Genomic DNA, 21,925 nt, shown 5'->3' with positions numbered 1-21,925 from the left:
GTCCGCCCAGCGCTATGCCACCAACCTTGCATCCTCACCTGAAACGAGGCCTCGACTTTGGGCCTGTCTACATTGAGCCAGAAGATGCCATCGAAGACCCTCCAAGCGGCCGGCATTGCAATCCCCAGGAACAAGAAGCGAAACGCAGACGGGTAGAAGCCATTGCGACGCAATATTTACGTCGTGGGCGACTGCCCGTCATCCTTTCAGCCGGACTGCGAGGACCTTTCGATCAAGCGTGGAAGAACCCATGGATGACAGCTACAACTCGGTCCAGGAGACGGTCTGCGGAGAAGAGCACTGCCACTAAGTCAGGGAAAAATCGTGCTGGGTCGAAGAACCTGTCGGATTCTAAAGGCAATGTCAGGGTTGAATCTATTGGGCCAAATCGAAAGAAGAGTGGGAAAGAGACGTCGGAGGGAAGGATTGCGTCGCCTGAGACTTCGAGGGCCACTACCGATGCTCTCAGCTTTCGTGAGCAAGACCACAGCCTGGACGAAGTGGAGGTCGAAATTCCACCTGCCACGGCACCTCCGCCTACCGAGGACAACGCGTCAGGATCGACCGAGTTCTTCAGTGCAAACACCGGGAAAATCATTCAGACTCGATCTCCTCTGAGTAACCCCTTTTGGCTGCGGCGTCCTGAATCGGAACGAAGAGGGGTGATACACTTCTCTCAGAATGGCAATGCAGAGGCTTCACCGACACATTCTCGAAGTGATCGTTCGAAGAGAGCTGTGGCTGAGAGTCACCAAAAGAGACTTTCAAGGACCTCTGCACGTGCTCAAAGCGCATCTAAGACAACACCTCTATCTGGAAATTGGGGATCCAGTGCTTCGGCTTCCATGCTCATCTCATCACTGATAAACGACCCTGGTGGCCCTCCTTCTGGTGAGGCTCCAGGACAACACCATGAATCTACAGATGCTCAAAGCAAAGCGGGGGAACCAGCACCTTCAATCATTGGCGATCATAACCCTCAGCCAGTTGCATCGCCTAGACGTGTCCCACAAAGTACTGAGGCCGATCGACTTTCACAGCAATCAGGTAATCATAAGACGCTGAGGACAAATGGCTCAGCGAATCGTGCAACGGTAGACGTACCATCGAGCACAAGGATACACAATGCTCCACTGCCTCCGTCCTCGACGCTGACCCGTCGAGCTGCACGAGAGAAGGTTGCGGAAGGTGCTCCACGACACGACCGAGTGGCATCACCGACGCTGGCTTCGTCAACAGGCTTCAAGTATAGAAAAATCTCAAATCCTAGGAGCAGGACCGAGCTGCCAGAACCAAAGGCCAGGGCTGTGAACATTCATTCTTCTCCAGCTAAGATGAGGACTGACCAAGAGAAGCACGCTGAAGGCAGTTATATCGAGGTTGATGCGATGCCTACCGTATCCAAGGAGCAACAGGACAATCGTGATGGTGCCCAACGTCATTCAGAGCTGTCAAATTTGGCAGATGATATGATAAAAGGGCTGCACCAAGCAGAAGGCGACTCAGAGCAGCCCAGTCATGAGTCAGCAATGTCTACACAAGCGGCCATGTTACTCGCAGCGCTCGAGTTTCAAGAGAGTACTTATCGAAGTCTGTCGCCTGCACTCGAAGATGGTCACAAGTGTCTGGAAATATATCCCGCACAACGTTACACGTACCTAGTCCAGCGATTACGCCGCTATCGGTGTTCGGTAAACGGTTAGGGGAAGGATTTTCCAAGGATAGTGTACTGCGAGGCCCTCCAATAAGCACACAGGACCTCTTCGGAGCTGCATCGCCATTTGCTTTCAGCACCATGAAGAAGAAGCTCGCAGGTCCACGACAGAGCGACCTGGGATTTGGGCTGGCTCAAGCACATGATGACGATCTCACCGCCGATGAAGTGGCCGAAAAGAGCCCCACCCCAACAGCTGAGCGAGTTCCATTGAAGGCCAAAGGGAACACTCCGTCTTTGTGGAGCTTCATTAGCGATAAACAATTGCAAGCGTCCCAAGAGTCCTTGCTACATCGGTCGAGAAGGTCTGTCAACGATGTTGAGCTTCCGCAATTCGACCTTAAGACGCCGCTGGATGAGTTTGAGGCCAACAGCGGGTTGCATTTCACTGATCGTTTCTTGCACAATCTGGATACTACCTGAATTTGGGTTTTGGAGGATTCGTAGATGGCGGGGCGCCGTTGAGCTGGTATGACAAGTCCATGGTTCCATTGAAGGACCCAGGGGTAGCACGACGTGTCCACGACAGCCCACAATTGGATGTTGAATTCATACAGGCCACTACTAGCGACTCTCTGTCATGTCGAAGCTTCTTTGATTGCAGAGAGCAGCGATATATAAGCTCTGGGCCAAAGGCATTGCATCCGGCGGTGAGGGGCCACGTTCTTGGTTGATTGGACGACAAGAGCTCCCAGGCTCCATGCCTTGCATGATCGACCCTATGTAGGTCATGGATGCAGAGAGGTCTGGGGACGGAAGCCTGGTATGATGCATAGGCAATAGAAGTCGGGGGGGGGGGAGGCAGCATGGAGATGAATTGGCAGTCTCACTGGTACTTGGTACCTACCTACCTACTGTGTACGGGGTTTCGATACGGGCTGACGCACAGGGGGAGCAGTGCGTGCGGATGACGGGAGTGATGGTCCAGCATACCTTGGCTTGGAAAACTAATTCATGTCAGCGCTGTTTCTAGTAGTACTCTCCTAGCATGCATGGATGTACGCGTAAGAGAAGCTGTCCATGGGCATCATGCCAGCACTCGGAATTGACCGCCATTGATTGAAATCGCACAGTAGAGTGGTGGTGGTGGTGGTGGTGGTGGTGGTGAATTGAATGTTGTCGAGAGTTGGGCGTTGGGCTGCCCCCCAACCCCCCTGTGGAAGCGACGATGGACGAGGAAAGAGGAGTTGATTGTGTGCACGGACGCTCTCTTCCAGGGCACCTTACCGTAGCTACTGTACCTACTTGTATTGTACCTATGTACCTTCCCTATTGTTCCTTTTAGGTTTCAGACTGGGAGTTGGACGCGACTGCCCAAGTAGGCCTTGGTGCCCCCGTGACGGCCGTGACTGCCCACCTAGGGAGCGATAAGAAGGCCCCGTGATAGGCTTGCGCTAAAGCAACTGAAAGGCACCAGACATGGGCAGACCCAGGTGCGACTCTTCGTCACCACACAGTCACCACCACCACTATATTCTTTCTTATCCCCCAAAAAGACATCCAATCTCGCTCTCGCTCTCGCTCTCTCTCCCCTTCTCTCTCCCCGCCCCGCCTTCAATTGCTCGTACAGTGACGAGGCGCTTTGTTCACGGTGCTCACACGGCCGTGCTTGCAAGACGTCATTGGGCTGCTCTCTCGCTTACAATATCTCGTGCGCCACCTTAGTACAGTAATTCCCATCTTCTTCCCAAGCCTTAGCCACACAGCCTCCAACGTGGGCCTTCTCCCCTTCTCACTCGCTGCCCGCCTGTCCTTTCGCTGTCCCCCCTCCCCTCATCCCTCACCCCCCCACCACCCCCTGGCCACCAGCACATCAGCACTCCTGCATTCGCTCAGATCCATGATCCGCCAACGCCGCCATCTGTCACGCTAGCCCAACTGTCCGCCCCTGTTGGCTTTCCGCTGTGTGTCTCCGCCGCGCTCCACGACCACATTCTGGCCAACGTTCCCAACGCCCGCCCGGCAATATCTGCCACACATTCTGCCACGCACCCTCGAGAGCGTCTGATCCACGGTCTGACCAATGTCGGCCCCATGTCATCCCAGCCGAACGCCCAACGAAATGCCTCGCCCACCGCACCGGTGAGGTCAAATGCGCTCGAGCATCCAGCCCATGGCCCGTCGACGCCCACCGCCGATCGGGAGCCTGTGACGCGGAGACATCTCTCACACACTGGCCGCTCCAAGACAGCACCCATCACTCAGGAGAACAACCTGTGGAAGTCATCTGTCGACCGTCCCCAGCTGTCGGAGCGCGACAGCATATTTGCAACCACGTATCTAGCGGCCGATAGCCCAGGCAGTTCCCCACGACCTAGTGCACGAACACCAGAAACGACCAACGATGCTTCTGAACACCGCATATCAGATAGGGCTTCCCCAGTGCCTCCCCAGAGGAGACTGATAGACCCGCCCATTGCTCGCAGAAAGCAATCCACATTCGCCCCTTCAACGCCCATGGACCCTCAGACATTGCTTGCGACCGCTTTCAACCCGCAGCCAGCCATGGCAGCCGGTGCGGTCCTACAAGACCTTCACCATAGCCCTCCGCCCTATATGAGTCCTGTCGATTCGCCTTTACAGCGGCCGGTCACACCACACCATCCCGACATGCAGTCCACGCTGCATGAAGCGCTGTTGGAAAATGAGGAGAGGTGGAGGAACAGAGAATGGCGCGAGGGCAAGCCCGTACCGTTCAAGGGCTCCAACGCTCTACAGGATCCAATAGTGGACATCGCCATGGAGCAAAAGATGGAAAAGAAGATCGAAGCCACCTTGGCCAAGACAGAGCCACCAACTGCCGCACGAAGTCGAAAAGCCAGTCATTATCTACGGGTGTTCAAGGACGCGGACAATTCTGAAGACCATAAGAAGCGGGACAACAAGATCAAAGACCGTCGGCCCGCAGAACGAACACCTTCGACGCATCCAGAAGAGACATCAGTGAAGGAGGTGGCTGACATGGCGGAGCAATTGCCACCAGCCGCTCTTGCCTCACCAATCGCACATTCTCCGCATGCTGTAGCGGCTGAGTCTAATTTTGAAAAAATCCCAACACCTCGAAAAGAAGGACGCCAAACATCAGCGTTGAGCAATCGCGACCGAACACAGGTCGACCAAGCTACTACGAGCCACCACGAATTACCCTATCGCCTCTTAGAAGAGATTCGACGGTTCGGTACTCTAAGTCCAGACACAAAGGCAGGCTCGTCAGTACCGCGAAGTCTGCCCGCATCCGCCGTAGAAAAGCTGGACGCACATGTCTCTGCAAGGGAAATTGCTCCGCATCATGAGGAAGAATCGGTAGATTATTTTCAGGCCAAAGAAGATGAGGGTGCCGAACGTTCCCCCGCATCTGAGGAGGAGGATTCAGAAAGAGAGCAAATTTCATCCGCCCTCTACTTCCCCCATCGGCGGATCAAAAATTCTGAGCCGACTGTGGCGGACCAACAGGACTCTGTGACGGACGTCAATAACGCACGAAAAAGGGCATCGATTCACGAGACAAAGGTACCCAAAGGCTGGGCGACGGAAGAGCAAGTTCAGACCCCACAAGAAGTAGAAATTTCTCTACAGTCCCAAGATACAAATCAATGTCTGCATGGTGATATTCCCACAGCGGCTCCTGTGCAGCAAGACGACGACGTCCAGCCGCTAACGTCGGCGAATGTCGATGCACTTTCAGCTGAATCTGATTATGAGTCGCTCGCTGAATCCACGCATTCACTTCTTGGCTATGAATCCAGTGCGACTGATGATCTAGGTACAACGCCCACTGCGACCAATCTCAAACAGGAGCCCAAGGCTGTCTTGGCTCCGCAGTCTCAACCACCCGCACCGCTTGGTGCGGTGGAGCTCAAGCCATATGATCATCAGGTTGGTGGTCACTCCACCGTCTACCGCTTTTCCAGAAGGGCTGTTTGCAAACAACTGAACAATCGAGAGAATGAATTCTACGAAACCATTGAGCGCCAACATCCGGAGCTCTTGGAATTCCTACCAAGGTAAGCTAAGCCTACCGCTTTCTGATCGGCTTGAGGCTGAGACTTCGGCAAGGAGGGAGCCGTGCCATTACTTTGTTGAACCTGCTTGCTAATCATGCGTCATTAATGTAGATACATTGGAGTCCTGAATGTCACGTACCGAAAAGCACCCAAGAAGAAGAAGATCGCCAAGGACAAATCCAAAGCAGATAACGCACCTACAGCATCTGCTTCAGAGTCGAATGCTACATCCAGGCAGCAATCTGTTGCTCCTTCTGACAGAGGTAGAGAGGATCAGCCCCGAGTGGTTAGCCATTCCCAACAGATCACCGCTGTGCCTCAGGTAGTGTTTGAGAACAACAGGCACATCATCCCCGAAAATCTGTTTAGGCTTCCGCCGCGCTCGACTACTCCGGATCCATGGATGAGAAACGCAGCTTTCTCGTCGCAGTATCATCGCCGGAACCAGAGTGATTTCGTTGTTGCAAACGAAGGTCAAGCGCGGCCTCCATTGCAACATCACAACAGTTTAGGCGTGACGACAATCAACAAGAAACTGCAGGAAGAGGTGCTTCGCCAGGTGTTTGCACCGCCGCAAATACATCACCGTCAACGTCATCATCGTCATCACCATGGTATTCCATCTCGTAGAGCGGGTGCGGAATCACCACAATCCATGGCCGGATCAGTTCCGAACATTCGAAGGAATAGTACGGATGTATCTGGACCCCATGCCCCGGTCACTGAAGAAAGCACTAGGAAGCAAGTTTTAAAAGCCGAAGCACACCGTCAGGTTTCTAGGGAGAGCGATTACATTAAGCCCGGGTCTTTCGAACTTTCTACCACGAAGAAGACGGAAATGTTGCAACCGCCTGCAGGGCCCAAGTCTCGAAGACGACACTCTGGGAGTGGATTGACACGGCGACCTCTGGGGATAGACTCAGGCCGTAGGCACAACCTGGAGTACTATGAGGAGGATGGATATGGCGGCGATGCAGAGGAAGAAGTTTTCGCCATGGACGAGCTATCTTCCCGTCTGAACAGCGATACTAACAATCCACTCACTAACGGTACCGCGTCCACTGATTCAGGCGGGTCATCGGAGAAGCCTGCCGAAGGGACCATGTTACCAGCTCCCATCGCGCCTAAGCAGGAAACCGTCGCACGTCCTGTCGAGGAAACTCCTGTTTCCGAGGAAGCCATCCCCAAAGAAACAGAGTTTCAGCGCGATGAACGTGTGCAGCAATTCATTCTCATGGAGGACTTGACTGCAGGCATGTCAAAGCCTTGTGTTCTGGACTTGAAGATGGGCACCCGCCAATACGGTGTCGAAGCTGACGAGAAGAAACAACGTTCGCAACGACGCAAATGTCAAATGACGACCAGCCGAGAACTCGGTGTGCGTGTTTGCGGCATGCAGATATGGAATGTCAAGACACAGAGCTACGTGTTTGAAGATAAATATTTCGGTCGTGACCTGAAAGCTGGTAAAGAGTTTCAGGATGCTTTGAAACGTTTCTTCTGGGACGGCACCGGGTACAAGGCAGCTACAAGACATATCCCAGTGATACTGGACAAAATCAGCCAGCTTGAACGCATGATCAAGCAACTTCCCGGCTACCGCTTCTACGCCAGCAGCTTGCTTATGCTCTATGATCGGGGAGACGGCGAGTCAAAAGACAAAGATGGGTTGCGACCTGCTGGCAGCGAACATGGATCTGCCGCACCATCCGGACCCGGGTCGCCTGGTCCAGCGCCAACACCAAGTTCGTTGTCGAAATCTTATCCCGAGATCAAACTCAAGATTGTCGATTTCGCGAATTGCGTCACTGCCGAAGACCCACTTCCAGAGGACCTACCCTGTCCTCCGCAAAGCCCAGATGGCGTGGATCGAGGATACCTCCGCGGCCTACGCTCCCTGCGACTGTACTTTCAGCGCATCTGGCAGGACACTTGTGAGGAATGGGTCGAGCGTGGCGAAGGCGATGGCATGGTACGCACCCATCATCACGGGCCTGGTCTGGGCGAGGTGGGAGGTGGTTGGATGGACGATACGGGGAGCGAGGATACGGGCTATGTTAGCTTTTGAGGGATATTTTTTTCTTCTCCTTTTCTTTCTTCTTCCAGTATATTTCCTCGTTCAAAACAGTGTGATTTGAGCGAGGGGCGCTTGCTTGGTTGGGACCAAAAAAAAAGGAGAGTCTTGGCGTCTATCGCGTGGTTTCCACTTTGTTCCTTTTTTCTTTCTTTCTTTTTTGAGGTTCAGCGTGGCGTCTATGGGCATGAGATTGAGATTGAGATTTGAGATCTTTTAATGTTTTTGTTTTCGCGGGAGGGGGGTAAAGGGTTAACATGCATTAGCGCTTTCTTTCTCTCTTCCTTTCTCTCTTTCTTCCTTTCTTCTGTCTTGTAGGGCTTGTATGCGCATGGGCGGAACTATTTTGCAACGTGTCTAGTACCTAGGGATGCATGGCTTTTTTTTTGGCTACCGCATTGTGTATCAATATCAAGTGTGGACCTTGTAGACAACTTAGTTAGCTTTGTTTATTCATTTGATTTATTTGAAAATGTTGATACTTTTGTGCTTGATGTGGTGTAGTGGGTGTTTTTTCTTAAGAGGGAAATGTTGACTTGGGGGCTTTGGGGCGAGGGAGAGGGGGTATGGATGGGGTTTGGCGGGTAGATGCATTTTGTATCTTTGTTTTCTTTATTACATTTTTTTTGGTTTATAGGGTTGATGGGTTTGATTGTAATGCAGGAATTATGCTGATGCGGCTGGGTTATTTGGATGCAACGATGGTGTCTGAATACCTTCTTAATCACAACAGCTTCGTCAACCGTCGCGTCCAACCGATTCCGCACAAATTACACATTATTCGCTAGCCCCCAGTCCACCCAAATGACCATGCCCAAGGTACACTCTAAGGCCGGTGGCCAGCCCAACGCGTCTGCCCCCCTCTGTCAGAAGCATCAAGTAGGGAATCTTGCAAGCACTCGAGTTCCTCTTGCAGTTCGCCCGTGTCTGGGGTCAGCGAGGAATCCTCAAAATCAATGAGCATGATGGAGTCTGAATCGATGAGGAAATTGTGCCTGTTGACGTCTCCGTGTTTGATGGCAAGCGCGTGCAACTTTGCCAATGCTGATCGACAAGCCTTGTAGTCTTGTGAAGCGGCGGGTCGGCAGTCGGAGACGCAAGCGAGGAGGAAGCCAATGACCCTTGTCCCCTCTGTCAAGTGAGCGAGAAACTCTGGACCGATTTGGTAGCCGTCTATACGTTCGTATACCGCCGTCTCTGTCTGAAGCCGAGGGATTTCCCAGGGAAAGCGGGCGAATTTGGCAACGGCCACTTTGCCAGGGAATCGCTCAGATGTGGCCTCGTACACGTTTGAACGCAGTTTTTCGCCGAATTGGACGTCTAGATGATTGACACGAATCGGGTGCCAGATGCTCGTTATCCCGGGGAGTGTTGTTTCTGGGGCGAGGGTGAAGCGAGCAAGGCTGGTTAGAGGATCGCGGCCAAGACGTGCTTGGATCCATTTGCCTGGAGGAAGAGGGGGCAATAGACTGATCAACAAAGGACTAAAACATATCTCATCAAGCCCAAAAAGACCTGCGTCTATCGTGATGTATTTGACGGATATGTTGTCGACCAAGATTCTGAATTCGCTGTCGCCATCTGGATCGACGGTGCTTGCAGCACCTGAATGCGTGAATGATCATGCGCCATTGCGTTGGAGATACGGGAATAGTTTGAGGCTTTCGTGGAGGATATTCAATGCTTGATCTGCCAAGGCTGGCTTGTTTGTTACACACTTTGGCCGCCGTGGCGTTCAATCACTGCTACCTAGGAACGAACGCGCTCAGCAGCCAATCACGACATGAAGAGTTTTAGCGCGCGTTGGCTGAAGACATCACCGTGCAGTAGAATGGAGAAGCGCGTGCCTGCAAAGAAGACGTTTGGGTATCAGCGTGACACGGAAAGAAAGAGACTAGAGATCATCGCTCAACAGTCGCACAATACACTCACTCAATCAGCGATCGTTTTTCGTCAGAAGAAGTTCAAGGCGGTGGTCGAGATCGCAATCTCAATCGGCAGGGCCATGAGGACATAGCCTACCAATGAATTATACTCACACGTGCCTGCCATTTCTAATAGTCCCGCATTGCTTTATGTGCTCATCAAATGATGCTGCCCAAAATCGCCGCCGGTAGTGAAAGGGGGCGCGACCGGATTCCTTGCAGCCAAGGCAGTGAAAGCCCCAATCCACCTCTTTGGACTGATTATTGAACCATGGCATATGGACTACAGCGACGAATCGTAGCGGATTTCCCGAGCGTGCATCGATCGGTGGAGTTCGAAAATCGTGTATTCGACCCATCATCGATGTTGACTGATGTGCTGTTGCCGTCGTACCTGTACCGGAATTCCCAAGATTTTGCTCAACCGTATCTGACGCATGCTTCTGCAAAGCACTTTCAGACCCATCACGCTCGATACCGGCGCAAAAAGCAGACTCGTAGTCAACAAGCACAGTACAGGGAGCGAGTTTCTCATTTGGTGAATATCGACCAGGTATCACCCGCATACTAGGCAATCTTTCCACGGTTGCTTTGTCCAATCGAAAATCTCGCTTGGCGTTGCGAATCCGCAGCGGGAGATACTGTCTTAATTGCGTCAGACACAGAAAGCAAACGCGTCTGCTTGTCATGAGATAGAGGTATCCACCAAAATCGCCGCAATGCTCGCACTCTGGTGTACACAGCCTTGTGTGTAAAACCTTGATCGTAGTCCATCTGCCAGTACCGATTTGTAGTAACCCACGTAGGGCATTGGGAGCGTGTGTAATAATGGCTTTGAATTGGGGGACAGAATCAACCAGCTCCAAGGCCCGACGATTGACATTTCGAAGATCGAAGAGTGTGCGAATGTCGAGGTGGAGCAATGTCTCGTGTAGAAGTTCGAGTGGAAGACGATCCAGAGCTCCTAGATCCTGTGAAGCACTCGGGTGAGCCCAAGAGTGGAAAGAGCCGAATGAAGATGGTGCTAGATGTTCGTCTAGAGTGTGGTCATTGATACGCAGTTTGGAGTAGGCGAGACCGTGGTAGCGAGTTGGAATTCCATCGTAATTAGTGTACATATCGCAGCGCGATGTCCCTGCAAGAGAGTTGAGGGAAACGCGTTGTATCCAGCGTAGCTAGCCAAGACCATCTACGCACACGCCGACGACCAACGACGTCGTATGAATTCTGTCGGACTACTTCTGCAGTGGAGACTCAGCGTAATATAGGAAGCTTGGTTGAACCCCCTCTGATAGAAGTAAGGTCACAAAGGTGGCGCTAGCGCATGGGCGGAGGAAAGATGATGCGTGTTGCCTGATCGGAAGACCCCGTCTTCACACGCCGCGTATACTATATCGTATATTGTAAGTATAAAATCCGAGTACTATGTAACTTATCCCAATGGTAACTAGGAAAAGGAATTCTGGTTCTTCTTAATTTCACTGATTGACTAACGAATACTTGCTAGTAGTAGTTACGATGATGAAGCTAACCCCCGTTCAGCTTAACTAAATACCAAGTAAACTGTAACTAAACCCCCATCCCTGCATGGAGGGGCAACAGATCGCGGGGCACGTCAACCGTTGCCAGCAGTCTCGCCAGCACTCACCACCAACAAACAATCACCCATACACACAACCGACACCATGTTCAAGAAAGAGTGAGTGCAGACGAAAAGACCAGTACTAGTAGCAGCAACAGTCATACTATCAGAAAATTAACAAGCAATAGCATAACATCGGGCGCAAAGTCCAAGGTCAAATCGAGCGCCCAACGCGCCATCCGCTCCAAGGTCCTTGAGGAATACCCCAGGTTAGAACCGTATATCGAGGATATAATGCCCAAGAAAGAGCAATTAGATCTTGTGAAGTTGTATGTCTACCTCTCTTTCACTTTACTCAAAAAGGTCCATTGCACACCAGCGCTTTTCCATCCGTCCCAAACATCAATTGCTCCTCCACCTTCACACGCGCATGCACATGACACACATTGCACCAGTACAACAACTATACACGCGGCCAAAAACACAAAACAAGAAGAAAAACCTAACCCGCAACCAACAGACCAGACCGCGTCTCCCTATACACCCTCCACTCAACCCCACTCTTCTTCCAACACATGGACGACGCCTTACTCCCCCACCTCACCCTCGTCCACAAATACCCAACCTGCTTCCACCGCCTACGCATCGACCGCGGCGCAATCCGCTTCGTGCTTTCCGGCGCCACGCTCATGGCTCCCGGCCTCACATCCCCCGGCGGCCGGCTCCCGGACCCAGACGCCTCGGACGAGGACAAGGCGCGGTATGGGACCGAGGATTTGGAGGCGGGGCAGGTGGTGGTTGTGGAGAGCGAGGGCAAGGAGACGGCGTGTATGGTGGGCGTGTTGAAGATGGGGACCAAGGAGATCAAGGAGAAGAAGAAGGGGGTTGCGTGTGAGGCGGGGCATTATTTGGGGGATGGGCTTTGGGGGTTGAAGTTGGATTGAGGGGATGGGGGGGCTAGGGGTCAATGAGATGAGAGGGGTTTGTCTGTGTTGCTTGGGATGGGAGGGCGGAAAGGAGTCTTATAGGTCCGGGAGAGGGATGGGATCCAAAAACAGACTCCAGCGGAAGGAAGTCAGAGGGAGTGGCATGCTTCCAGATTCGGCAGAAGAACTCCCTCTACCAGCCGTACAGACTGTTGAATTTCAAGCAGTCCGCTGATTGTAGTATGCAGAAGAGTCATACATGTGGCTGGTAGTGAACTTGGTATCATGAATTCTAGTCGTCCAGAAGAACCCGCTTCATAATGAAGATTTCGTATCCACCACCTATACGCTTCAACATGGCCCTCTTTTGACATCAATACAAAAACACATGGCTTATTGTCCTGCGCCACGGCCTGCTCCTCGACCAGCTCCTGCGCCCGCACCACCTCCGCCCATGAAGTTGCGTGCCCTATCATGCTGTTAATTTTCTGTCTGAATTGAAAAGAAGAAGAAAAGCAAAGGATATCCGACTTACATCTCTGCAAGATTAGGATCGTTCATGAGATCCTGCATATTTGGCATACCGCCGCCGCCGCCACCGCCCCCACGACCACCACCACCAAACTGCTGCGCCATCTCCGCTATCCTCGGATTACTCATGAGATTATTCATCATGTCGGGATTGCTCATCAAGTTCTGCGCCATCTGCCTCATCATCGGGTTTTGCATGAGGCCAGCAAGGTCGGGCATGCCGCCTCCGCCTCCGCCTCCGCCCATACCGCCCAGCATGCCTGCGAGGGACGAAAGATCGGGCATACCACCGCCTCCACCTGCCGCGCCGCGTGCCATATCATCGCCTAGCGCGCCAACATCTCCGCCCTCCTCCTCGACCTTCTTCCTCGCCGTCTCGTAGCCCTTGCGCATGACCTCTGAGCCGCCGCCCTCGGCATCCATGCCGGACTTGTAGGCCTCCATCGCACCCTTTGCGTCGCCGAGGACGAACTTTGCGAGACCGAGGCGCGACCATGCTTTGGAGTAGCTGGGGTCGGCAGCAACGGCCATTTCCGCATCCTCTTTTGCAAGTTCGTGCTTGCCTTGACCTGAGTAGGCGGCCGCGCGGTTGGAGAGGTAGATTGGGTTCAGGGGGACGATTTCAAGAGCAGCTGTGTAGTGCTTGATTGCGCCGTCGTAGTCCTTCTTCTTCATCGCCTCGTTGCCCAAACCCTTGAGCCGCTCTGCTTCCTGCTTGTTGGGTCCTGTTGCTGAGGCGCCAGCAGGTGGTACCTGGGGTGTGGCGGGGCGTGCTTCTTGTGCCGACGAGCTTCCCTCAGTGGTGGCCGTTGTCTTGCCCTTGAGCTTCTCATATACATTGTATATGGCGAGTAGGTTTTGGCCGCCTAGTGCGTCCTTCTTTGCCGCCTCATCGTTGACGTCGACTTTGAAGGCTTCGGCGATGCAATTTGCCGCCACTTCGAGCTGCTCTGCGTCGTCGGGTGCTACCGATCCGTCCGTCTGTGAGGTCTGGAGGAAATCGAGAATGGCAAGCGCAAGGCGCTTCTTGGATTGGGGAGTCGCCTGTGAAGTGTAAGGCTCGGTGTGCCGTGTGAGATTCAAGTGGGGTAGAAACTGACCATGACGGCTGTGTATGCTCGAGGTAATTCGCAATATTCAAGCGTGTGAATTTGTGGGGTCGTCTCTTAGGGCAAAAATGGCCTCTCGAGTACCAAGGTTACCGGGAAAACGTGTGGTGCTGTAAGCTTGTGGTCACTGAAGTTGAACTCGAAGCTTCGGTCATTGGCGGGGCAATTCATCGCCAAGCCAACACCCAACGCCTCATTCAGGCCAAGAGCAGACGCTAAGAAAATGATCAGCCATATCACTGATATAGAGATAATAATAAGCGTTGGGCATTATGTTGTCATGATACATCTCTACTTATACAAAGACTTTAAAGTCTATATAGTTAACATTCATGAGAAGATAAGACATTGGGTATACGCCAAAGCTCACTCATCGCTCAATCCCTCCCATGCACCCTTCTTCTTCTCCTTTGGCCACAGTGACGAAAACCGTGATTCTTTTGGCTCGAGTGTGACATTTTTTGCGCGATCTTCAACCTCTGCGTCAAGTACAAATCTCCTCATGCGCTCTGCAATCCGGGGATCAAGCACCATCTCATCTAGCCATACTCTTTCTTTTGTTTCACCTTCTTCATGTTTCCGTGTCTTTTTGTGCCAGTCGGGCTCTTCGTGGGCGAGGAGTCGTTGTTGCTCCCATTGTGCACTGTTGTATCCCTCTTCGTTGGTGGTTACAGATGCCTCTCCAGGAGTCTCAAAAGGCCGGTATGCCCCGAGTACAGCGGCGGCTGTCTCGCGGCCAATGTCCTCGGCTACTTGCCGTCTATTCAAGAAACGATACATGCGAATTGGGAAGTTGAGGAATCCTAGCAAATGTGGGAAAGGGATTACTGCGGCCGGACCCAGCGATTGAGGGCAATTGGGGGAGAGTGTGGCGTTTTGGTATTCGGCAGTAGTGATGAAGGGTGCTGGTTGTGTTTTTTTCTTGGGTTTCTTTTCCTCGACCTTGGGCTTTTCTTCTTCGACCTTGGGCTTTTCTTCTTCGACCTTGGGCTTTTCTTCTTCGACCTTGGGTGCTTCATGTACAGCGATGGGTGATGCATCGTCCGTAGATGCAATAGCCCCGGTATCTCCAGCCAACTCGGCTGATCCTGTGGCAGATTGCGATGGCTCTGGTGGCTCCGCTGGTGCAATCACACTCTCAACGGGCGCCACAACAGGCTTGGGAGCATCTAGTGGTCCTAGCCAGCCTTCATGTAACCCTCTGACATATTCCTTCCATGTGTGTCGTCCAATAACAACGTCTCCTCCAGGCCCCGTCCATTCACGCACTCCAGATCTTTGTCTCAGTGCCTCTATTTCCTCCTCGAGCCCTTCTTCAATCGGCTCGGATGAAGGCTCACCCCTCCGCTTCCGCAACTTCCGTATCCGTTCTGCAAGCCCAGCTCTGACATCTCCTTCTCTCCGGCCCTCAATCGCATCCCAGTCCAGCGCGGCCGCGACAAGAATCGGCTTGACGTATTCGTGGAAATGGTCGCGCGCTGAAACTAGTCCGTCCATCGGTGGTGCAGATATGTAAATGGTGACTTTGCGAGGTAACTGGTGTGGATCGAGCGGCTCCTTCGCAATGTCTTCTACAACCTTGGCCCACTTCTGCTGTATGCGCTTCTTCTGGCGACGGTCGTACATGACTGCCGCAGTCCAGGATCCAGTTATGGAGAGGAATATCATCCAGTTGCGTGAGGGGAGCTTCATGCGAATATTGGGCAGACCTGCGACTGATTAGACTGATTACTATGGACACAAGGCAACGACTGGCTTACCCATCATTCTCCATACTGGATTTGGTGGCTTTTCCCGTTTCAAGGGACCACCAGACGAGCCACTCGCCGGGGCGGCCTTTGCATCTGGTTCAGCCATGGCAGTGCTGATGTGGTGATGTTTGTTGGGCGCTTTTGTCACAGCCAAAAAAAATCGGGAAGCCGGGATTGTATCGGAACAGGGGTCCGTTGCACTGCTCCAAATGAGAAAGCTGACATACTAAGCCGAACCACACTACTACTACAACAACGAGCGGAGAAGACACTAGACTTGGCACAGTTGTAGATGAATCGCAAATTTTAAGTTCAATACCTAGACCGTATCTATGCCGACTATGCTGGGAAGAACTTGTCAACAAGGGTCACCAGACCCATTGTGCAGGTGATTCTCGTGTCCAGGTCATTCCGTCATAAGTTCGATCGATTCGCACCAAGACCTCAATGCGACTTGCCCTTCCTAACCCTCTTGCCCAGATACTTCCATCCCCCATCCACAGCCTTGCGACTCCAGCTTTTCGTAATAATCTTGCCTTCAAACGTCCCGCTCACCAAGCTAAACAAGAACAACAGCCCCACCGACACCCCGAATATGATGCCAAACGCCCACCAAAAGTTCCCAATCTCAAACTGGGTATTCTTAAACTCGATGCCAAAGTAGCCCGTCATGAGCGTCACGGGGGTGAACAAGATGGTAATCTTGGCGAGCAGCAGCGTGACCCAGGTCAGACGCTCAACAGAGAAGGACTCCTTGATGGCGATAAGATTGAAGTTCATCATGACGAGTGAATCTTTCTGGTCAAGACATTCTTGAATTTCGCTCAGTGCATACAAATTGATGCGGTCTTTGAGGCGTTCGAAGCGCACGCGTGCAGCGGAGCTGAGCGAGACACCGAGCAAGCTGTCGGCCTCAGGCATTATTGGGCCGTGCGGTTGGGAAGATTCTAGTGACTCCATTCCGGACATGAGGATGCGAGAGTTCTTCAATGATGCGAGGGTGGCTTCTTGCTTCTTGAGGACGCGCTCGATGATGAGCTCATAGCTTTGGTACACGCGTTTGAGGACGGCAAGCTGGCAGCCAATGTGGTGAAGTTGGTCGACATGCGTTAGGCTGGCTTTGACGAGCATTTCCTGTCGCTGTGTTGGGGTCAGTAATATTCGACGTTTCTGTACATCCCGCAGACTTACCAGGCGATCTAGTTCGTTGGCGTATCCTTTGTCTCTTCGAGATATAAGATTGAACGTGGAGCCCCAGTCTTCGAACAAGTAGTAGAAAAGGAGTCCAGGCGCATCTGTCGTACGATGTACAGTTTCTTCTTCACTGTTGCCAATACGGTGCCGTATGGGTAGCTGAGTGAAGGCAGCTTCTCTCAGTGGCGTAGGGGCCTTGGTAAGTTGCCTGAATACGTTGACAAGGTTCCTCCGTGTAGTGAATAATGTCCTCAGATCCTCTGCGCATAGCCCGTTGTTGTGGAAGGGAAACGGATCTTCGGAGACTGAGACCACAGTTTTATCCTCGCAAAGAAGAAGCCACTGCCAGACCCGCTTTCCATGCGGCATATCCTGGGCTCTGTCTGCATCCTCTGGGTGCTCATCTCTTTGCCTAGTGCGCACATTGTGTAGCGAGTTGTACCCCATGCTGACGAACCTTCGTCCCCAGTCCACTGTTGACCAGTGCCAAACATCGTTGACTAGTTGGTAATGAGTGAGATCTTGCACCATCTCAAGTTGTGTGGAGTGCATCATCTCACTCATTCCAATGCTTGACTCGAAGTCGAGACTTGCTTCATTTGCCTCCCTCGCTCTTGCTTTGATCGACCCCGATTGATTTGACTTGTTACTAAGGCGGGACCTTAATGTTGATGAACTCTTCTTTCTGTGCAAGGACGTAGGTCGCGGTGGGACCGGATCACTGCACATGGTGCCCAGAAGCCGGGGGGTGAAGTCGAAGTGCCTAGCCAGGGTACGGATCAGATCCTTTTGGTTGTATGGCATCCAGATATTGATCCATCGAGTATGCAAGTAAGTGGGCCTGGGTGTAGCTAATAGTTTGTCGTATGATGAAGCATCAAGGTCGAAAGCGCAATACGCATCATGCTCGCCAAAGTCAAGACAGAAATTAAGGCTCTGGGGATTGCGAGTCTGTCGATCGAACACGTCAAAGTTACGCTCGACATCGAAGTCTCGAAAACAGTGCTGTATATTCTCATCGCATAGCTCCTGGTAGTATGGTGGTAGGTCTTCCGCGGGTCCGGCGGGTCGGAATCGATCAGCCATGGTTTGCAAATCTTGACGGTGAATTGTTGGTACATGAGTGCTTGGTCGAAGGATTCCCATCCACTAAAGTAGTTTCTGTGTCGGCCCATATCAGGCAGCTGCCGGTGATACGGACCCGTGCTGTAAGTTCTCAGGGCATTGCGTCGTGTGAAGACTTCAGGTGGATCACGCGGCGCTCCTAGAGACTCATCAATGCACAAAGTCTCAGATTATGTCATGTAATGACGCATGCGCAGGAGCTGCGTAGTAGCATAATTCTCGAAGGCCAATATTCCTGCGGAGATTTGTGCGAAGATGAAGAGGAGATTCAGTTACAAAGAGAACGAGGCTGTTCTGGTGAGGTATCTCTCTCCCAGCCTCGACTTGCCCCTTTGGGAAAGTTCACAAAGATCATCGATCACGGCAGATTCACGAAAACAACAGACCATTGTGGATTGCCTCTTGGTACGAGAGTGCTATCCACCCTGTTCCACAGTGCACGCTTGCCTCCGGATCCCTTCCGACGCCGGCTAGCTTCTGGGTTTCGCTCTTCAAGTCCACTAGTTGCCAGATCAGGAAGGCGTCGAGAGTTATTATCCATCATGCTATAGCAAGTCTCAAGGTGAACACAGAGCTGTTCACAATATGTCGTCAAGTGATGAAAGATTGCAGGACATGTGCAAAACCACAACCTGGCAGATCAAGCAGTGTAGTAACTAATCGTTGTTGCATGCTCAACATCTTGGCCCCACTTCCCTCGACTACCTACCATGCTCATCAACATTGCCTCCGTCATTTCGAACGTGACGATTACCAAATCACACCATTTTCCAACTCATCAACTGCAGCAAGCCCAGCCTCATCAAAGACAAACCAGTCACATGCCCCATCCACCCCCAGATTTCACCAATTCTCATCACCGACCCAACCTACCCAAACAGGCAAGTGGCACCAAAGTGTTGATCGCAGCGATCGCGGTACGGTGTTGCAACGGTGCCATCGCATCGCGCTATCTTAGGGGTTGGGTCACGTGATGAAATGGTCGGGCTGGACCGATCTCGCAGTTGGACGTGAGGTGGGAGAATGTTTGGAGATAGGTTACTGTTGTATACATCTAGATCTGGAAAAGTATACAGAACGTGTTTGTGTGACAAGAAAAGAAAGACTCCATTATGCAACGCTAAAAACGAATCGTGTGTTCCCATCTCATCCTGAATCCAATGTATGCCATCTAAAACAGTTTCGCAAAAAACGTTCCTTGGGTATCTCCCACTTGATGCACTCCATTCACGCCAACTCAAGCTCTATTTCCGTCCCTCATCATAGCTCCACAATCTCCTGCTGCTCCGCTTCGAGTGCTTCTGCCCCAAAGAGGGCTTCAATGTCCTTTGGATCCATGGTGCCCACAAACGCCCTTTTGACAAAGGTGAACCACTCCTTGGATGCGTGCATCTTGCCCTTCTTCTTCTTGTGCTTGTGTTTTCTGTGTTTCTTATGTCTCTTGCCACCTTCGACCTCGAAGGTTTCATCCAGATTTTCGTCCTCTCCTGCTCCGCTGTCCTCCACGTCGATTTCTGCGACACTGGACTTCTTACTTCCATCTTGCCCGATCCTTCTCGCATACTCGACCCATCTTCTTACGGTCAGATCCTTGAAACCTTTGTCCTTTTGCGTGTCATATTCGACTTCAAATATAAACTCATTTGGATGTGGTTCCTCTTTCGGTCGTTTGCCTTGGTGTTTTCCGTGCTTCCCTTCCTTCCATTTCTTTTGTTCTAATTGACCATCTGAACTGACTTGTAGGCCAAATATCGTATGCGGACTGTTATCATTATTTGAGAAATCAGAAGTCGTTGTATGAAGCAGACGATGTTGCGGGTCCACAAAGTCATTGTTGATGTGCGTCAAGTTGGCAAAGTATTGCACACATCTTGTCCACGTGAGTGACTGGGGGGAGTATGCTGGACCAGGCGGTGCAGATTTTGAGGGTCCATCAGGAACGCGGAATTTGTACTTGCGTGGTCCCTTCTTCTTTCTACCCTTGTGCTTTTTCTTGCGTTTGACAACGGTCTCGACTTCTTGTGAATACGCTTCGTCATTGGAAAACTCATCGTCGGTAAGTTCAGGCTGTCCGGAAATAAAGTTGAAGGGTGAGGATGAGGTTTGCGCAGTAGAGACCTCAAGATCCTCTAGACCTGAAATATTGTACTCGATGATGCGCAGCGTGGGGAAGTAATTTGGTACCACGCTGGGTGAGACATGCGATACCGCAAATCGCTCAGCGTATTTGCCTCCAATCTTGTCCAGGTACTCCCGCTTCCGGCTATCTCTGGCTGGGTTATCTTTCTTTCGTTTGTGCAGCTTTGACTCGAGCCAATCCCATACCGACGCCTCTTCTCCATCCTCCTCTTCCTCATCAAGCGCACTCGAGTACGACCTCTTGTTCGATTTCGCAGGCGGCGCAGGAAGCTGTGCCCAAGCTTGCTTCAAATCGATCAAATAGTCCGATGCAGAAGCGGCTGTGACCTCGCCATCCTCCAGCAGCCTCATCTCGTCCTCAGAATTCGATCTCACCTCGCTCGTAGCCATCCTACCTCTTTTGGCATCTTTTTTGATGTCCTCAAAGTCCTGCAGCATGAAGTGGTCGATGTTCATGTGCCCGTATAAACTCCCCACAATGATATCACGAAACTGTCGAACCCACAGCGTGTATTTTTGCCAACAAGTCTCATCCCAGCTCTCTTTGCTGTCGACTCTTGCCGGCGGGACATGGCCTATTAGCATGACCTTGATGTTGCGTTCCCGAAACTCTTGGAGTTGGACGCGCAACCATTCCATGTGCTCGTAGCCGGGTTCGCGTTTATTTGCGCAGCCGTCGACGCCAGAGTTCGAGGTGAAGAAGTACCTGCATAGTATCAGCGATGTTCACCTATTGATTTGTCTTCCTTGTTCGAAGTAATACTTACATGGTGTTCAAGCTGACGACCGCAAGTTTGCCGGGTATAACTTCGACCGAGAACCAGCCTCCCTGTTGGAATTGATGCCTCTGCACCTCGGGTATAAATCTCCGCCATATATCCAGATACTTCGTCGTCCACTTGTTTGGTCCGCTGAGGAAGATATTGTGCGGCATGATATCGTTGTTGCCAAACGTCGGGACGATAGGTATGATGAATTCATGTGTGGGCCGGTTGTGATGGTCTTTGTGCCCAAAGACCTCTGCAAACTTGGACACCATGAACTCATTCTGCTGTATAATCTGCTTCTGCGTCCTTGGTATGTTCTCGTCGTTGTCGTGCCGGGCCGAGTCACCTGTCCATATGACAAAATCGATATCGTCCTTGATGTTCTCCTCTATCCACTTGAACGTCTGATTGACGAGGGCAAAGGGCGAGTCGCAGCCCGATGTCTCTGCGCCGTATGTGCCCGCTGGGCCATGTTTGCGATGGCATGCCGCCTCCGACGTCGTACTCGAGTACGTCTTGTAAAAGGGGTCTGGATGGAAATCTGTGTTGCATCGTGTCGGCAGCTGTTCGGTACAAAGACGGGATGGGAACGAGGGGAAAGAATAGGGTCCCCAGCTCCCAGCGCAAGCAACTTACCCGTAATGTGAAGGAATCTCCCCGTTAGTCGTCGTCCAGAGCTCGTCGTGCTGCTTCCGCGGAAGTCTGAACGGTCGCCACTGATCCCCCGCTCTCCTGCATGTCCATCTTCTGCGCCAGCGACAGATGGAGCTGCTGTTGTGCGGCTGCCCCAAAGCAGCAGCCCGCAGATCAGCGCACTCTGCGGTCTAAGCATAGGGAGGTAATCGAGCAAAAGTGTACTCCGTATATGCGCACACACGCAGCAGCAGCAGCACCAGTAGAGAAAGAAGCGGCTTCGGTTTTATTTATTGTCAGTTTCACAGAGGCAGACACCTTGATGGCGCTGGCGCACACCGAACGAGCCAGAAGAAGCGTTAGGGAGCCACTCGTTGTGGGCACGATCCCTTTGAATCCCTTGTCATTGGACGTCATACTTACCGTAAGGTAAGGCGGCAAGGCCACGCAC

At 52.1% G+C, this 21,925-nt stretch overlaps 8 protein-coding genes across 8 annotated transcripts; 3 read left to right on the top strand and 5 right to left on the bottom strand.

Moving 5' to 3' along the window:
• Window positions 1-14: 14 nt before the first annotated feature.
• Window positions 15-1,703, top strand: IAQ61_005962 (uncharacterized protein; the record flags this gene model as incomplete). The annotated part of the gene is made up of 1 exon (XM_003835982.2): window positions 15-1,703. The coding sequence occupies one exon, from the start codon at window positions 15-17 to the stop codon at window positions 1,701-1,703; it is 1,689 nt and encodes a 562-aa protein (XP_003836030.2).
• Window positions 1,704-1,795: 92 nt separating this feature from the next.
• On the top strand, window positions 1,796-8,298 carry IAQ61_005961 (uncharacterized protein; the record flags this gene model as incomplete). The annotated part of the gene is made up of 3 exons (XM_003835984.2): window positions 1,796-2,091; window positions 3,532-5,718; window positions 5,830-8,298. The coding sequence occupies 3 exons, from the start codon at window positions 1,796-1,798 to the stop codon at window positions 7,784-7,786; spliced, it is 4,440 nt and encodes a 1,479-aa protein (XP_003836032.2). The 3' UTR covers window positions 7,787-8,298.
• A 320-nt stretch (window positions 8,299-8,618) lies between these two features.
• Window positions 8,619-10,852, bottom strand: IAQ61_005960 (uncharacterized protein; the record flags this gene model as incomplete). Its single annotated transcript, XM_003835985.2, has 2 exons — window positions 9,832-10,852; window positions 8,619-9,387 (listed from the first exon to the last, which is right to left on the bottom strand). The coding sequence occupies exons 1-2, from the start codon at window positions 10,833-10,835 to the stop codon at window positions 8,619-8,621; spliced, it is 1,773 nt and encodes a 590-aa protein (XP_003836033.2). The 5' UTR covers window positions 10,836-10,852.
• A 452-nt stretch (window positions 10,853-11,304) lies between these two features.
• IAQ61_005959 (uncharacterized protein) lies at window positions 11,305-12,243 on the top strand (the record flags this gene model as incomplete). The annotated part of the gene is made up of 3 exons (XM_066097000.1): window positions 11,305-11,348; window positions 11,416-11,628; window positions 11,820-12,243. The coding sequence occupies 3 exons, from the start codon at window positions 11,305-11,307 to the stop codon at window positions 12,241-12,243; spliced, it is 681 nt and encodes a 226-aa protein (XP_065952992.1).
• A 375-nt stretch (window positions 12,244-12,618) lies between these two features.
• Window positions 12,619-13,859, bottom strand: IAQ61_005958 (uncharacterized protein; the record flags this gene model as incomplete). Its single annotated transcript, XM_003835987.1, has 3 exons — window positions 12,619-12,694; window positions 12,761-13,800; window positions 13,857-13,859. The coding sequence occupies 3 exons, from the start codon at window positions 13,857-13,859 to the stop codon at window positions 12,619-12,621; spliced, it is 1,119 nt and encodes a 372-aa protein (XP_003836035.1).
• Window positions 13,860-14,231: 372 nt separating this feature from the next.
• On the bottom strand, window positions 14,232-15,533 carry IAQ61_005957 (uncharacterized protein; the record flags this gene model as incomplete). Its single annotated transcript, XM_003835988.2, has 1 exon — window positions 14,232-15,533. The coding sequence occupies one exon, from the start codon at window positions 15,531-15,533 to the stop codon at window positions 14,232-14,234; it is 1,302 nt and encodes a 433-aa protein (XP_003836036.2).
• A 527-nt stretch (window positions 15,534-16,060) lies between these two features.
• Window positions 16,061-17,896, bottom strand: IAQ61_005956 (uncharacterized protein; the record flags this gene model as incomplete). Its single annotated transcript, XM_003835989.1, has 2 exons — window positions 16,061-16,756; window positions 16,808-17,896. 2 exons carry the CDS (start codon window positions 17,894-17,896, stop codon window positions 16,061-16,063), a joined length of 1,785 nt encoding a protein of 594 aa, XP_003836037.1.
• Window positions 17,897-19,195: 1,299 nt separating this feature from the next.
• Window positions 19,196-21,673, bottom strand: IAQ61_005955 (uncharacterized protein; the record flags this gene model as incomplete). The annotated part of the gene is made up of 3 exons (XM_003835991.2): window positions 19,196-20,780; window positions 20,842-21,382; window positions 21,478-21,673. The coding sequence occupies 3 exons, from the start codon at window positions 21,671-21,673 to the stop codon at window positions 19,196-19,198; spliced, it is 2,322 nt and encodes a 773-aa protein (XP_003836039.2).
• Between the last annotated feature and the right edge of the window lie 252 nt (window positions 21,674-21,925).

The sequence above is a fragment of the Plenodomus lingam genome (assembly GCF_022343315.1).
Source record: "Plenodomus lingam strain CAN1 chromosome Unknown contig_23, whole genome shotgun sequence".
NCBI lineage: Eukaryota > Fungi > Ascomycota > Dothideomycetes > Pleosporales > Leptosphaeriaceae > Plenodomus > Plenodomus lingam.
Note: the sequence above shows the minus strand (reverse complement) of the source record. Positions and strands in the feature narration are given on the sequence as shown.